We start from the raw sequence: 14899 nt of genomic DNA, 5'->3' as shown, positions 1-14899 counted from the left end.
ATTCTCCCTGAACATCTATAGCACATCATATTTAATATTGATTCTAAGGGCCCATTTTTCTGTTTTTCTTTATACTCGGAAGATTCAACAGTTGTGTGAAAGAGATTTTCATCAGCCTGTGCCTGTAAATTCTGATGTTTTGTTGTGGAGAGATTTTGCAGTACAGGCAAAAAGTATCAGGTGTAACTTTGAGAAACACAATATAAAAGGATGAATCTGAACAACAGTTTAATTTGCTTCTCCTTGTTCACAAGACCCAATTTTATAAAGGTCACCACATGAAGGGGAATAGTCCATGGATTGTCTCCATCCCTGTATTGTTCAGACTGCGAAACACTCGGAATAAACCAGAGACTGAAAGTATGTTCAATGTGAGACCTTTATAGCTGCAGTTCCTAGGGGAGCCACTGGGTGACAGCATAATTCTGGGTCCGATCACATATTAATTACAGTCGTCTCTCTTTGATGAGAGAGAGCAGCCTATGGTCCTCTGGGACTACGGCAACTTTCATTTCATTTTTAAACACCGATTTTAGCTGACCTAAGCCTTTTTTGGCAGACTGCTTGAAACTTTCCAGCAGACCCAGGGTTGAGAACCTCTGAACTGTTGGATTTATTAGTGACTATCATATTTATGGCCCCTAGTTCTGGTATCCTCCACAAATGTAAACATTTTCTCTGTGTCTATCCTGTCAAACCCTTCCATGATCTTAAAAACCTCTTGGAGGTCACCCCTCAACCATCTCTGGAGAAAAGAGCCCCAGCCTGTTCAGTCTTTCCTGAAAATTAGAGGTGTAACAGAGAACACCATTTTTTTCTTTCCTCCCCTCTTTCCCTTCACCTGTACTTCCTTAGAATCTGTTCCCTCACTAATGTTTTCCAGTCCTGATGGGAGGTCATCAAACTGAAGAGTTAACTTTGCTTCTGTCTGCACAGGTGCTGAATATTTCCAATGCTTTCTGTTTTTATTACAGTACTCTTATCAGTACAGTGCTGTTTAACCATGGTTATACACAAGTTTAACATAACTTCTCTGTTTTTCAATTCTATCCCTCTAAAAATGAACCCCAGTGCTGGTTTGCTTTATTAATTATCTTATTAATCTCCATTGCTATTTTTAGTGATTTGTGTTTCTGTATCCCCAGATCACTTTGCTTCTCTATTCCATATAGGCTCTTATTTCCCAAGGAGTATGTGGTCACCTTATTTTTCCAACCAAAATACACTGGATATATTTAAATTCATTTGCCAATTACACACATGTTCTGCCAGTTTATTAATGTCTTCTTGTATCCTGCTCAGAATTAATTACATTCCTCAATTTGGTATAGTCTGCAAATTTTGAAATTGTTCTTCCAATTCCTGAGTCCAAATTGTTTTATGTAAATGGTGAATAATAGCGGCCCTAGTACCGATCCTTGTGGAACATCACTTCCTACTGTGCGCCCTTAACGCCTAACTTCTGTTTTCTGTTTTGTAGCCAGCTAGCTATCCATTCTGCTAGTTATCCTTTGACACCACATGTTCTAGCCTTAGTCTTGAGTCTACTAGGTGGTACCTTATCAAAGGCCTTTTGAAAATCCAAATATATGACATCAACTATGCTTCAATTGTCAGGGTGATTTTTCCAGTAAAATGCAGAGTGAAGGATAGTTAAGTGATTCAAATTAGTTATTTGTCCAGCAAAAAGCAGTGAGTGGAGGATAGTTACATGCAAATTGTATGCATAAAATAAATCCCATTCATTTGCAGCAACAGAGGAATTCCCCAATCATCTCCATTCTGGCCTGGAATAATGGTGTCACTGTTTGCAGCCACTGTGTTTTGGCTGAGTCAGCAGGCAGTTCTGTTGCAAAGACATTGGAGGATGGTGCAATATATGGATGCACAGTGTGCTAAATTGAAGAACATTTCATCAGTGATACCAAAAAATATCCATTTCACTGTCTAACTAGAGGGGGTTGGAGAAGGGAATGTAAACCTTGGAATAATACAGTACAGGAGGTCATTCAGCCCTTTGTGTATGCTGGCTTTCAAAGAGTAATCCAATTTGTCCCACTCACCTACTCTTTCCCCATATCTCTGCAATCTTTTCTCCTTCAGATATTTATCTAATTCCCCTTTGAAGGCTCGTTTTTTGCCTTCCCTATCTTTCCTGAATATTTAAATATCCCAGACCCTGTCTGTGAATCGTTTATCCCAGATTGCTGTGTTTTAATTATAAGTTTTCATTATTTGTGCAGGAAATAAACTTATTACCAAATAGAACTTTTTAGCGTATCATTTACTCATATCTACAGTGAACCCTGAAAGAATGAAACCATACCAGTTTTATCAGGTAACAGGAGCAGTTGGCCTGAGACTGGTTTATGACAGACTGACAGCTGTTGTATGGAAGTAAAGGTTAATAATCAGGTTTCTACCCAAACTCCAGGGGAAGCTTTTCATTTGACATTCTTTCAGCTGCCAAACTGTGAAAGCAGCAAAGGAAAATGTACCCAGAATAGCTCTCTATTTAAGTCAGTGCAGAGCTACCCTGCATCTCTACAGGCATTGATGCCCAGCTGGGCTCTTGCTGTGCATCCTTTATTCACAGCTGTTCTCGGTGTGCATGCTTGAACCCTCAGGCAATGAATTCCAAAATGAACCTTTACCAGATGTGTTTTTAATCCAGTCTGATCCAGTGGCTCAGCTTGGCCAGTCCACACTGACAACTGTTTGGAGTGCTTGTGTTTCAGTCTGATGCTTTGCATCCCACATTGTTAATTGCATGAAGACAACAGTTAACTCTTTTCTAGTTGATCTCCCATAGCACTGCCTGGACAGAGATACTTGAAAAATGTCTATCCCCCATTGTTTTCTTCTTTGTCTTTGCATGGTTCTCATACACTCTTATAGAGTTGGATTTTCATCAAATCAGGATGACTCAGAAGCCCTTTAAAAATGGTGGGTGGATCCTAATTCCAGGTTTCCGGATCCCATTCCCAGGCTGTCTGATTTTCGGGGGTACCTTTAAAAGGTCTGGGCTCAAAAGCCTACACCTGGCAATCCTAACCTGGCCAGCTTTATTGCAGAGATAGGCAAGACCTACTCTTTCACAATTTTCATGGATTCAGGCCAGGTTTATAAAGAGCTGTGGTTCATGGCCCCTCAGGAATCGTGAACCATAGTATGCTTGAGGGCGCCTTTTAAAAGATCAGTTCAAAGAGTCCTCATTCATGCTCCACATTCTAAGGTATGCCCCCAACGACCCCCCCATGGTCCCTTATGCCAAGCTATGCCCCTCTACCTACCCCTCATGCCCCCATGCCAAGCTATGGCCCTCCACCCATTCCCATGGCCCCTCATATCCCCTATGCCAAGCTATACCCCTCCACCCACTCTCCCATGGTCCCTTATCTCTCCAATGCCAAGCTATTGTTCTTCCATGCCCATTGACCCACTATAAACTGTACAGAACCAATGAACCCTATAGTGATCATCGGTTGTGAGAAAAAGCTTTTAAAAAAGTAATTCATTCATTACTTTCCACTTTAAAAAAAAGTAATTTCACTACAGGGCAATAGATAGGTCAATCACCCAAATCCTTTAAAGTATCAATAACAGAAACAACAAAGCCCTTGAAACAACTTAATCTTTTGTAAATGAAGATTGTGAAATTGACAGTAGAGATCAGAGAGCCAGAGCTGTCAATCACTCAATGTTTGCTCTAAGGCTCAGGTGTTTCAACAGAAGTAATGGATTTTAGGCTGTCAGCCAAGCTGTTTTTTAATGCTATTTTTTGCACATCTTGCTACCCACCTCTGTGATGAAAATCCAGTCCATAATCTCTATATCTCTCTATTTTTCTACTCTTGTGCTTACATTTTCTCTCTATCTCTCCCTCTGAGTATCTCAGCTCTCTTCTGTTTGTCTCTCTTTTGGTGTGTGCTTCTTACATAAGTTCCTTTACTAACTTACAGAATTTACAACTCATTGCCTTTTACAGAAAACTCAAGGCACACAGGAAGGTGGTACTCAACCCACAAACATTGGACAGTGAAGAAACATGGCACATGGCTAGAACTGAAAGTCACAAATGACATCCCCTGTGAGTGTAACAGAGAGTGGCTATCCTTTCTCATCCTCCTCAACTTCATCGTAGCCTTTTACATGGTTGACTACCCCATCTTCCTCCAATGCCTCTCTACCATCATCCAGCTGGGTGGGACTGCACTTGCTTGGTTCCATTCTTATGTATCCTGTTGTAGACAGGGAATCATCTTTAATAGCTATTCTTCCTGCTCCCTCATCATTACCTCTGGTGTCCTCCAAAGATCTATCCTTAACCCCCTTTTATTTCTCATCTACATGCTGTCCCGCAATTATATCATCCAAAAACACAGGGTCAGTTTCCATATGTACGCTGACAACATCCAGCTGTACTTCATCACCACTGATATTTATCCCTGCACTGCAACATCCAGTACTAGCTGAGCAGACATTTCTTCCAAATAAACATTGGGAAGACCAAAGCCTTTGTCATCAGATCTTACCACAAACCCCATTTCTTGGCCACCAATTCCATCGCTCTCCCTGGCAACTGTCTGAGGCTGAACCAAACACATTGCAAACTTGATGTCATATGTGATCCCATATCTGTACTATCAACAGGGCTGCCTATCTCTGTAACATCACTCAACTCCATTCTGTCTCAGCTTGCCTACCACTAAAACCCTCATCATTGCCTTTGTTACCTCTAGCTTTAACAATTTAAAACACTCCTGGCTGGCCTCTCACTTTCCTCCGTCTACTTGAGATCATCGAAAAACTTACTGTTCATGTCTTAACTCAAAACAAATCCTATTTACCCATTATTCTTGTGCTTGCTGAGCCACGTTAGCTCCCAGTCCACCAACACTTCAATTTTAAAATTCTTACCCTTGTTTTCAAATCCGTCCATGACCTCAGTCATCCCTAACTCTATAATCTCCAATTGTTCTTCAAGAGATCTGCACTTCTCAAATTCTGGCATCTCTCATCCTTTAAGATGCTCCTTAAAACTTACCTCTTTGACCAAGCTTTTGGTCATCTGGCTTAATATCTCCTTATATGACTCAGTGTCACATTTTATTTGATAACATTTCTGTGAAGTGCCTTGAGACATTTTACTATGTAAATCGCTATATAAATGCAAGTTGTTGTTGAAAGTGGCCTAAGGAGGAGACAGGACCAGAGGTTGTACTATTTGAAGGAGAACAACAGAGTTCTTCGTGTGTCCTAGGCAGCATTTATCCATTAACCGGCACTATCAAAACAGATTAACAAAGAAAAGTACAGCACAGGAACAGGCCCTTCGGCCCTCCAAGCCTGCGCCGATCATATTGCCCCGTCAACTAAAACATTTTCCACTTCCGGGGTCCATATCCCTCTATTCCCATCCTATTCATGTATTTGTCAAGCTGCCCCTTAAACACCACTATCGTACCTGCTTCCACCACCTCCTCTGGCAGCGAATTCCAGATACTCACTACCCTCTGTGTAAAAAAACTTGCCCCGCACATCTCCTCTATAGTTTTCTCATCTCACCTTAGATCTATGTCCCTTAGTAATTGACTCTTCCACCCTGGGAAAAAGCTTCTGACTATCTACTCTGTCCATGCCACCCATAATTTTGTAAACTTCTATCAAGTCGCCCCTCAATCTCCGTCGCTCTAATGAGAACAATTCAAGTTTCTCCAACCTCTCTTCATAGCTAATAACCTCCAGACCAGGCAGCATCCTGGAAAACCTCCTCTGCACCCTCTCCAACACCTCCATATCCTTCTGGTAATGTGGTGACCAGAATTGCACGCAGTATTCCAAGTGTGGCCTAACCAAGGTTCTACACAGCTGCAGCATGACTTCCCAGCTTTTATACTCAATACCCCTGCCAATGAAGGCAAGCATGCCATATGCCTTCCTGACTACCTTATCCACCTGCGTTGCCACTTTCAGTGACCTGTGGACCTGTACACCCAGATCCCTCTGCCCGTCAATGCACTTAAGGGTTCTGCCATTTACTGTATAATTCCTGCCTGTATTAGACCTTCCAAAATGCATTACCTCGCATTTGTCCGCATTAAACTCCATCTGCCATTTCTCCGCCCTATTAATGCTATTATCTCACCACTAGTTTGTGGGACATTGTTGTGCACCAATTAGCTGGGTCTTAGTTTAATGTTTTGCTTCTGACAATGCAGCACTTCCTCAGTACTGTAATGGAGTGTCAGCCTAGATTATGTGCCTAAAAAGGGCTTGAATCCACTTCTGACTCAGAAGTGAGAGTACTGGCTACTAAGTGAAGTTGTTAGGTCAGTTATAATATGCTATGATATACCACATGCTCCTTGCAGCATTTTCACTGTTTTTGTGTCATCTAATGATGTATTTTCTTATTGATGACAGCAAATATGACACTTTATTCTGAGGTACTTTGTGCAGATTCAATGTGCTAGGAGTTATAAGTAGTAAAGACAAACAGCTTCTGAGACTAGTGTAATGGTTTGACATTATTTCCTGTATTTTTTCTGCATGTCCTCAGGTGTCTAAGTTTTATATTAGCAATGCAGCAGCACTGTAGTATCTGGTCATGTGATCAACATGAGCCTGGGAAAGATTTCCCAGTCTGGATATACAGCTGGTCTGGGGTAAAGTCGGATATCATGCTTTCTCCCGAGGCTTTTGTTGTTCTACTTTGATGGTATGAGCAGGTCAAACCTTTGCATCATGCTGCATTTAAGAGGAAACTAGATAAATACTTGAATGAGAAAAGGAATAGAAGGAATATATTGATCGGGTGAGATGATCTATGTTAGAAGAAGGCTTATTAGGAGCATAAGCACCAGCATGGACCAGTTGGGTCAAATGGCCTGCTTCTGTATTATAAATTCTATGTAATTAAACAACGTATATGAACTCCCAGTCTAGTCTGTAACTTCTGACAGGAGATCACTGAAGGATAAAGTGATGGGGGAAGTGACATGAATCTGCAACCGCAAAGATCTAAAGGGATGTGGGAGCAGTCCCAGAACTAGGTGGTTCAGAAATTACTATTCAGTAGGGTGCACCCTTAACCTTCTTGTAGGCAAATAAATGCTGGCCCAGCCAGTGTAGCCCACATCCTGTGAATGAATTTTTTAAAAGTCCAAAGGTGATTTTTGTACTGGTTTCTAATGATTTCACCAACATCTCGTACTTTCACCTCTGTAACATCGCCCAACTCTGCCCCTATCTCAGATCACCTGCTGCTGAAATCCTCACCCATGTTTACCTCTAGACTCAACTAACCCAGCGCTCTCCAGGTCAGCCTCCATCTTACAGCCTCCATAAATCTGAGCTCACCCAAAACTCTGCTGCCCGCATCCTAACTCACACAAGGTCTTGTTCATCCAAGACCCCTGTGCTTGTTGACAAACATTGGCTCCTGGACCAGCAATGTCTCAATTTTAAAATTTTCATTCTTGTTTTCAAATTCTTCCTATCTCTGTCCCAGCCCAACAATCCTCCAAAATTGGCAACTGTGCCTTCATCACTCGAGACCCTGAGTTCTGTGAGCACCTCCTTTGTGAAATACAGATGACATTTACACACTGATCCTGGCTTAGGTGAAGATAAGAAAAGAGCTTCCGGAAGAATCTAGGTGGGTAAGGCCTTCTGCTGAGAGCCTTTCTCCTGCTCCTCCCTTTACAAGCACCTTGTTTTCTTATTTGCTGTATCTACACCATCTCTGTCTCATGCTGCAGCCCAAGAGGGATTCTTAACTATAGCTCCCATGACTGGGAGCAAGTGATGTGCCTAGAACCTTTGCAGTCACAACCAACGCCTTCCCCAAATGCAGTACCACCCCCTGAAGACTTCACCAACTGTAAGCAACGCCTCAAAACACTAGCACTTCCACAAACTCAAACAGTACCAATTGAAAGTAATCAGAAACAAATATGCAAGTTGACGGTAATCCCTTTAAATATCGCTGGTGTTGGAGGTGGGGTGGGCGGGTTGGGGAGGGATTTTCCTGATGCTGAACACATGTTTAGCTTGGTGTGTTTGAGAGAGGGCGTTAAGTACAGCAGTGAGGTCCAGAATGACAGCACCAGCATCAAATCAGCGTTACACATTTACTGATGTCACAATCTGCCTACTCGGCATAGTTCCCATGCACACTCTTAATGCCCATGCTAATGTCCTCACCAAGATGGCGCTCAGTCAGGACACCATGGAAATAAGTGTGAGCAGTGCGGATGCCTTTCGAAACCAAAACCCATGGTACCAAAATAATGGACACCGTGGAATCAAATTTTGCAACCTGTAAATTCACATTCATACGCTGTACAAAAGTGAGTATTGGAATCACAGGCCCGATGGTAGTGTGTCATTTTCATCAGAAATGTAATTAGCTACCTCTGGATTCCCAATTAACCACATGTGACTAGTGGCTGGTGAAATGGACAAAACTGGTGTAAAGGATTACTTGCATGCTGCACACAAGAGAACTATCAGCTAGGGTCATTTCCCTTTAATTCTTAACAAGATCTTTAAAGCTTTTTTTTAATCTAACACCTTCCCACGCACCATATTGTGCACAACACTCTTCCATTTGATTTCCTAAGCCTGGGGCAATCCTTTATATGCAAGTGCAATGAGGAAAATCTGCCCCACTAGTAAATTGTTATTCTGAGTTGTTGTTGCTTTTGCATCTTTGCATTCTTCCCTTAAAGTTCCTTTAAAGAAGAGGCAATCCATGGCTTCTAATATTACAAACAGATTCTAACTGTACAAACTTTTCCAAAGAAGGCAATGTGCCAGAAAATACATATGTTATTGTGTTATGTTGCTACTCAGTATGTTATTTCTGTGACAGTAACACTGAAGGCAAATAGCACAGTGATACTTTCAGGAGGCATTGATGTGTTCTTTCATGATTTCCAGGGCTGGGTTACATTTGATAAAACTAATGAGCAAAGGTGTGTTGAGTGTTTTTCGAATGAAGACACTGAACCTCTCTCAAGTATTTTATTCCAACAATAATGGCTCTAACTCTATTTTTAGAAACATCTTTCACAGCTCAATCTGTTGCACTGAAAGGCAAAGGATTTTGCTAAGAAAGAGGAGACCACAGAACCAAACTAGGCCAACTAACATTGATGTAAGTAAATAATGACTTACAGTGAAATCAGAAACTGCTTCATCATAAGCCATTTGCATCAGAATTTCATACAGTAGCTCAACCAATTTCCTGTTGTAATTATGAGTAAGGACTTTATCCCTTAGGCTTGGCTAACTACAAAACTCTTAACAAAAATACCCAGCTTTAGTCTGATTTCTTTAAGTGGTGCAAGAAATGATTAGAACAATGCCTTAAAGTACCTCAAGTCCTGTGTACCAATGATAATGCTTCAAAAAGTTTGCAAACACCCCTGATCTCAGGTTTGTTTTCAGCTGTCACGGAACCCACTGTTTATAAGTTTAGAAATTCAGTGATCATAAAGTTACAGAGAGCAAACAGCTGGGTACAGGGCAGCTGTTCAGCACATTTATTTGAGAGCTGTTTGGGGCTACGTGATGGATTTAGTAAAATCGTTAACCCATCATTGTTTTGAATTGTTTGTAATTTTAAATTGTGATATGTACAGGCAGTTGAGAAGGTGGCCTAGAAGTTGGTCCAGTGCTCACCTATTTCTCAGGCACTGTCCTGTCTACTAAGTCCGCGGTATCGCGGCAAGAAGCAGCTGCACACTTCTGGTCGGAAATGAGTCATCTGTTACATGAGGCATCACATGCATTAGGCCCATTGCATTTGGTCTTAAAGGACCGCATTAAAGGATACAATTGCCACTCCCAACCTCACGCACCATACCCAGCCTCCTTTCTGCTCCCGATCCATTTGCGACACTGAACCCCTGGATCCCTTACCCATGCCCCCAACCTGAACCTAACCTTGATCCCCAAACCAGGCCCCAACCCCTACCAGACTTACCCAAGGGCTGCTGCAACGTTAGCAATGACCCAGCCTTGGAGTCCTCTTCATTGATGGGCTCTTGAAGCTTTTCTGGGGACATTAAAACAAGGACCATGGTTCAATATCTGGAGAGTTTCAAACCTCACGGTTCAGGTGCAGGCAGTGTGTCTGAACTACAGCCTCCACTCGGGGCCTATTTCTAAACCAATCATAATCATTTACAGGAATTTTTTTCTACCTGCTCATTAAACACCTTTTCTTATTCATTGACAGGATGCGGGCATCATTGGCAAGGCCAGCATTTATTGGTCTTAATGGAATGCCTTGTTAGGCTATGCCAGAGTTAAGAGTCTTCCACAAGGATATGGAGTCACAAATAGGCCAGACCAGGAAAGGACGACAAACTCCTTTCCCTAAAGGACATTAGTGAACCATCTCGCTTTTTAGGACAATCTGCCATGGTCATCAATACTGATACTAGTTTTTTATTCCAGATTTATTTATTAAATAAATTTAAATTTCCCAGCTGCTGTGGTGGGATTTTAACTCTGTCTCCAGGTCTTTAATCTTGTCAAAAACAGAAACAGAAATACCTGGAAAAACTCAGCAGGGTCTGGCAGCATCGGTGGAGAAGAGTACAGTTGACGTGAGGACTCGAAACGTCAACTGTATTCTTCTCCGCCAATGCTGCTAGACCTGCTGTGTTTTTCCAGGTATTTCTGTTTCTGTTTTTGTTTTGGATTTCCAGCATCCACAGTTTTTTGTTTTTATCTTTAATCTTGTCACTTGCTTACTGGTCCAGTACCATAAATACTATACTACTGTTCCCTTCAACCTCACTTGCTTGTCTAAATTTATAAGTATTTGTTTCTTCACCAGTATAATCTTTATAAGTATTTGGCCCTTCACAAAGAAATAAAGCTTTTACTTTGAAATGATCTTCTGCACATAAACGGCCCTCCCTAGAAGGGGAGGAGATAGACAGGCAGTTTTAACTGTGTTTCTGCTGGTACTTTTCATTATAGATTAGAAATGATACTGGAGTTCAGTGCAATTGATGCTTAGTGGACTGAGCCTCAAGGAGTAAAGGAGTTTATACAAAGCTGGGAGCTTTTGATCATCAGGTACTTCTCTCAATGCTTAGCAGGAGAGATAAATTTCACCAGAAACAAATTAACAAATAGTTTGCACTGAAGTTTTTGGATTGTAGATAGGAAGGAAAGTTATCTGATTTTTCCTAGAAATGGAGAGTAGCACAGAAGGGTCTGTGAAGCAGTACTGACACCAAAAAAAAAACTTAAGACTGGCTCCAGTATATAACTGGCTCAGTGTAAACTAGCTCAGGTTTCTCACTAAAATGCTGCTGCTGCATAGAAGGGAAAAAATGCAGTAAACCCCCACTAACCAACTCATGAAGGAACGGATAGAAGATAGCAGAAGAATTTCTGACATGAACGTAAAAGATACGTTTCAGAAAGTGCAAGAGGATCATCATTCTTGAGGAGAGATGGTATGATTTCATTATTTTTATATAAGTGCTTTTGTACATTTATTTTGAAGCATTAAAAAGACACAACTCAATTTTCCAAAAGAAAATCTATCACAGTGTGAAGGTAATGCAAAGCTTCACAACACTTAGACCTGGCTTGCATCTCTGAAAATTAATGCTATATCACCATTCCAAGTCCCAGCAGGAGTACAGTGGGATCTTAAAACCATATTGTGATGTCAAAATGAGAAGTGCTGTGAAAGAAAGACTTGCATTTATATAGTGCCATTCACAATCTCAGGACATCTCGAAGCTCTGTGTAGACAATGACATACTTTTGAAGTGAAACTTTTGTAATAAGAAAATGGCAATTAATTTGTACACAGCAAGCCCCCACAAACAACAATGTGATAATAGCCAGGTAATCTTTTATGGTGATATTGACTGTGGGATAAACATTGGTCAGGACTCTCCTGCTAACCTTCAAAGTAGTACCATGGGACCTTTTATGTCCAGGGAGCAGATAGGACCTCAGTTTAATATTCACCCAAACTAGCATTTCACCTCCAGCACTCCTTCACTAGAATGTCTACTGAGATTTTTAAGTTTAAGTCACTGGAACGAGACTTGAACCCACAACCATTTGAGTACAAGGTAAGAGTGCTACCCACTAAGCTACTACTACAGAATTGCTTCTGATAGATAGGTATTTTGTGGTATTGTAAGAGGCCAAGAAAAAGTGTCAGCTTGGTCAGTGGGTGTATTTGTGTCTCTCTAGCAGAAGGTTGTGGGTTCACGCCAAGATTTGAGCACATAATCTAGGCTAACACCTCAGTACCCTTCTGAGCAAGTGTTGCATTGCTAGAGGTGCTGTCTTTTGGTGGAAATGTTAAACAGAGGACCCGTCTACCAGGTCAGTTGAATGTAAAAGATTCCATTGCACTTTTTGAAGAGGTATGCAGACTTCTGCCAATGATCTGGCTATCATTCATCTTTTAACCAACACTACAAATCATATTAATTCATCCTGTTGCCACAAGTGGGAGCTTGGCATGTATAAATTGGTTGGTGTGTTTGCTTGCATACCACTTCAAATGTAATTCGTTGGCCTAAATATGCTTTGGGACGTTCTGAGGATGTGCAAGGTAAATATATAAATGCAAGACTTCATTTAACAGTTTAAACTCATATTTGACTTGAAATGTTAACCATATTTCTATCCACAGCTGCTGCTAGACCTGCTGAGTATTTCCAACATTTTTTTTTCTGATTTCCAGCATCTGCAGTATTTTGCTTTTAATTTAATATTTAATTCAGGGCCACTTCTCGTCCAGGATGCCTACCTTGAAGAAGTTCTACCCTTCTCTCCATCAGGATTTCCATTAGTCTCTTTTATCTAGTTCACTTTCATTGCTTTCCATTTTCCTCCTGGTGTGTGATAAGGTGTCTGCTAAAACTCACTTGCACAGCCATATCCCCTTCCTCAGCAACTGTCTTTGGCTCTGACTTATTCCACATGGATTCCAACCGAAGTTCCATCCTTTGTAGTATAAGGGTGTTTGGCAGAGCAAGGGTTAATGTGGGACTGGAGAACAGTACCACCCACGATATGATGCAGAGAGTCACATGAAAGTAGACTGTCTGTGGAAAAGAGTCTGGAAGAATCCTGCATGGAGACGGCACCTATGCATGGCAGTACCTTGGATATCTAGATAGTTATGAGTTACCAAGAAACAGTTTATGTTCAACCATACAAGTCTCCAGGCCTCTCCATGAAACATTAAACAGTCTTTACAACATGGTGGTGTGAAGGATGAACCCTGAAACCCCAGAGAAGCTGGAGAAGGAACCCAGGTTCTCAAAACATGAAGAAGTAAAGAAACTGAAGCCTGACCGATGTGAAGAGCGCCTAAATTGAAGACATAGTTGGAGATTAACTAAAAAGAAATTGAAGACATAGTTGGAAAACACCTAAGTAAAAAGCTCCATTACAGACGTAGAGGCTGAAGGACTCCACCAGGGCAACTGGCGGTCCATTGCCAGACCTGATCGCTTGGAAAGTCAAGGAACCGAGCAGATCCCAAAAGGCTGAGCAAAATTCAAAAAAAAGGAAAAATGTTGAAAAGCAGAAGTGCGCTGTGAGAAGCCAGACCTGATCAGAAGCAGAGGCAGAGTCAAAGGACCTAGCCAAACCACAAAAAGGCTAAGCAAAATTTTTTTTTAAAAGCCAGGGGGTGAAGGCTGAAAACAATAATGATCCACTGTGCAGATGAAAAGAAGAACTAAATGAAAGCAGAGTCAAGAGACCTAGCCAAATCACAAGAAGGGTAAGCAAAATACAGTAAAAAAAAGTTGAGCTTACCTTTTAAAATAGGCAGCCATCAGGATCAGCACACCCAGAGCGCAGGGGCAAGAAAGCTACAGCAACGCAGTCACAGCTGGCACTATAACATGAGGTGGGCAAGCTGACCTGAAAAAAAGTTTTTAAAAAGCTGCAGACAGAGTTTTAAAAATCACGGGCAGAATTTTTCATTGTGTGTGTGTGGGCGGGGGGGGGAGATGCGGGTGCAGACCTGATCGGCACCCACGATCGGGCCCGCACTGCCATTTTACGCAGGTGGGCCAATTAAGGCTGCCCAGCGTATTTGCCGACTCCCATGGATAGCGGGAGTGTGCAGGCGCCAGTGGGCATGCATGGACCGCAGGGTCCAATGGCGACTCGGCAGTCTGTTTAAAAGAAGGCCTGGCAGCCTCCTGTAGGCTGGTGACAATGGCCAGTTCGAGGGCGCACCACAGGGGGTTGGCTGAGCAGGCCAGGCTGGAGGGAAGGGCAGAGGAGCAGGCCAGGCTGCAGGGTCTGCCACAGGAGCAGGGCTGGCTGCAGGGTAGGCCGGTGGCTCGCTTTTCAGGTGATTGCCTTGCTGTCCTCCTGGAGGAGGTGGAAGAATGGCGGGAGCTGTTGGTCCCCCAGGATGACCAAACGTGCCTGGGAGGAGGTGGTGAGCTCCCGCAATGTGGTGCGGTTCACCTGGATCCAGTGCCGTAAGCGCTGCAACGATTTGTTGCGCTCTGGAAAAGCGAGTACCATGTTGGCATTGGGCATTTAACCCAGCAGGTAGCCTTAGCCTTTGAGGCGTCCCCCCCCCCCCCACCACAGTCTTAGTCGTGACTGTATTGAATCATGTAGGGCATTTTTCCTACATTGGGTGGGCAAGCAGATAGTGCCCATGTTTAGATCAACCTGAGTGGTTCATGAGTTCTCCCCCGCACCATGTGTTGCTTAGTCGCATATGACTAGTCTAATGGGAAACCTGCAGGAGATGCAGCTAGGTGCATACTCAGGACTCCAACACATGTCCTATTCAGGGTGATGAGATGACGGAAGGGGAGTCTCAAGGTGTCGTGGCCAAGAACCATCTGCTGCCCTCGGCGCT

The 14899-nt window shown here is 42.5% G+C and overlaps 1 protein-coding gene across 1 annotated transcript in view; it reads left to right on the top strand.

Moving 5' to 3' along the window:
- Window positions 1-11358: 11358 nt before the first annotated feature.
- Window positions 11359-14899, top strand: part of gask1a (golgi associated kinase 1A) — a 49318-nt gene continuing 45777 nt past the window's right edge. Inside the window, exon 1 of the mRNA XM_041189682.1 lies at window positions 11359-11486. Within this exon, the coding sequence (XP_041045616.1) occupies window positions 11484-11486 (3 nt within the window). The 5' untranslated portion in view covers window positions 11359-11483. The remainder of the gene's footprint in view (window positions 11487-14899) is intronic.

This window comes from Carcharodon carcharias, chromosome 6, assembly GCF_017639515.1.
Source record: "Carcharodon carcharias isolate sCarCar2 chromosome 6, sCarCar2.pri, whole genome shotgun sequence".
NCBI lineage: Eukaryota > Metazoa > Chordata > Chondrichthyes > Lamniformes > Lamnidae > Carcharodon > Carcharodon carcharias.
Note: the sequence above shows the minus strand (reverse complement) of the source record. Positions and strands in the feature narration are given on the sequence as shown.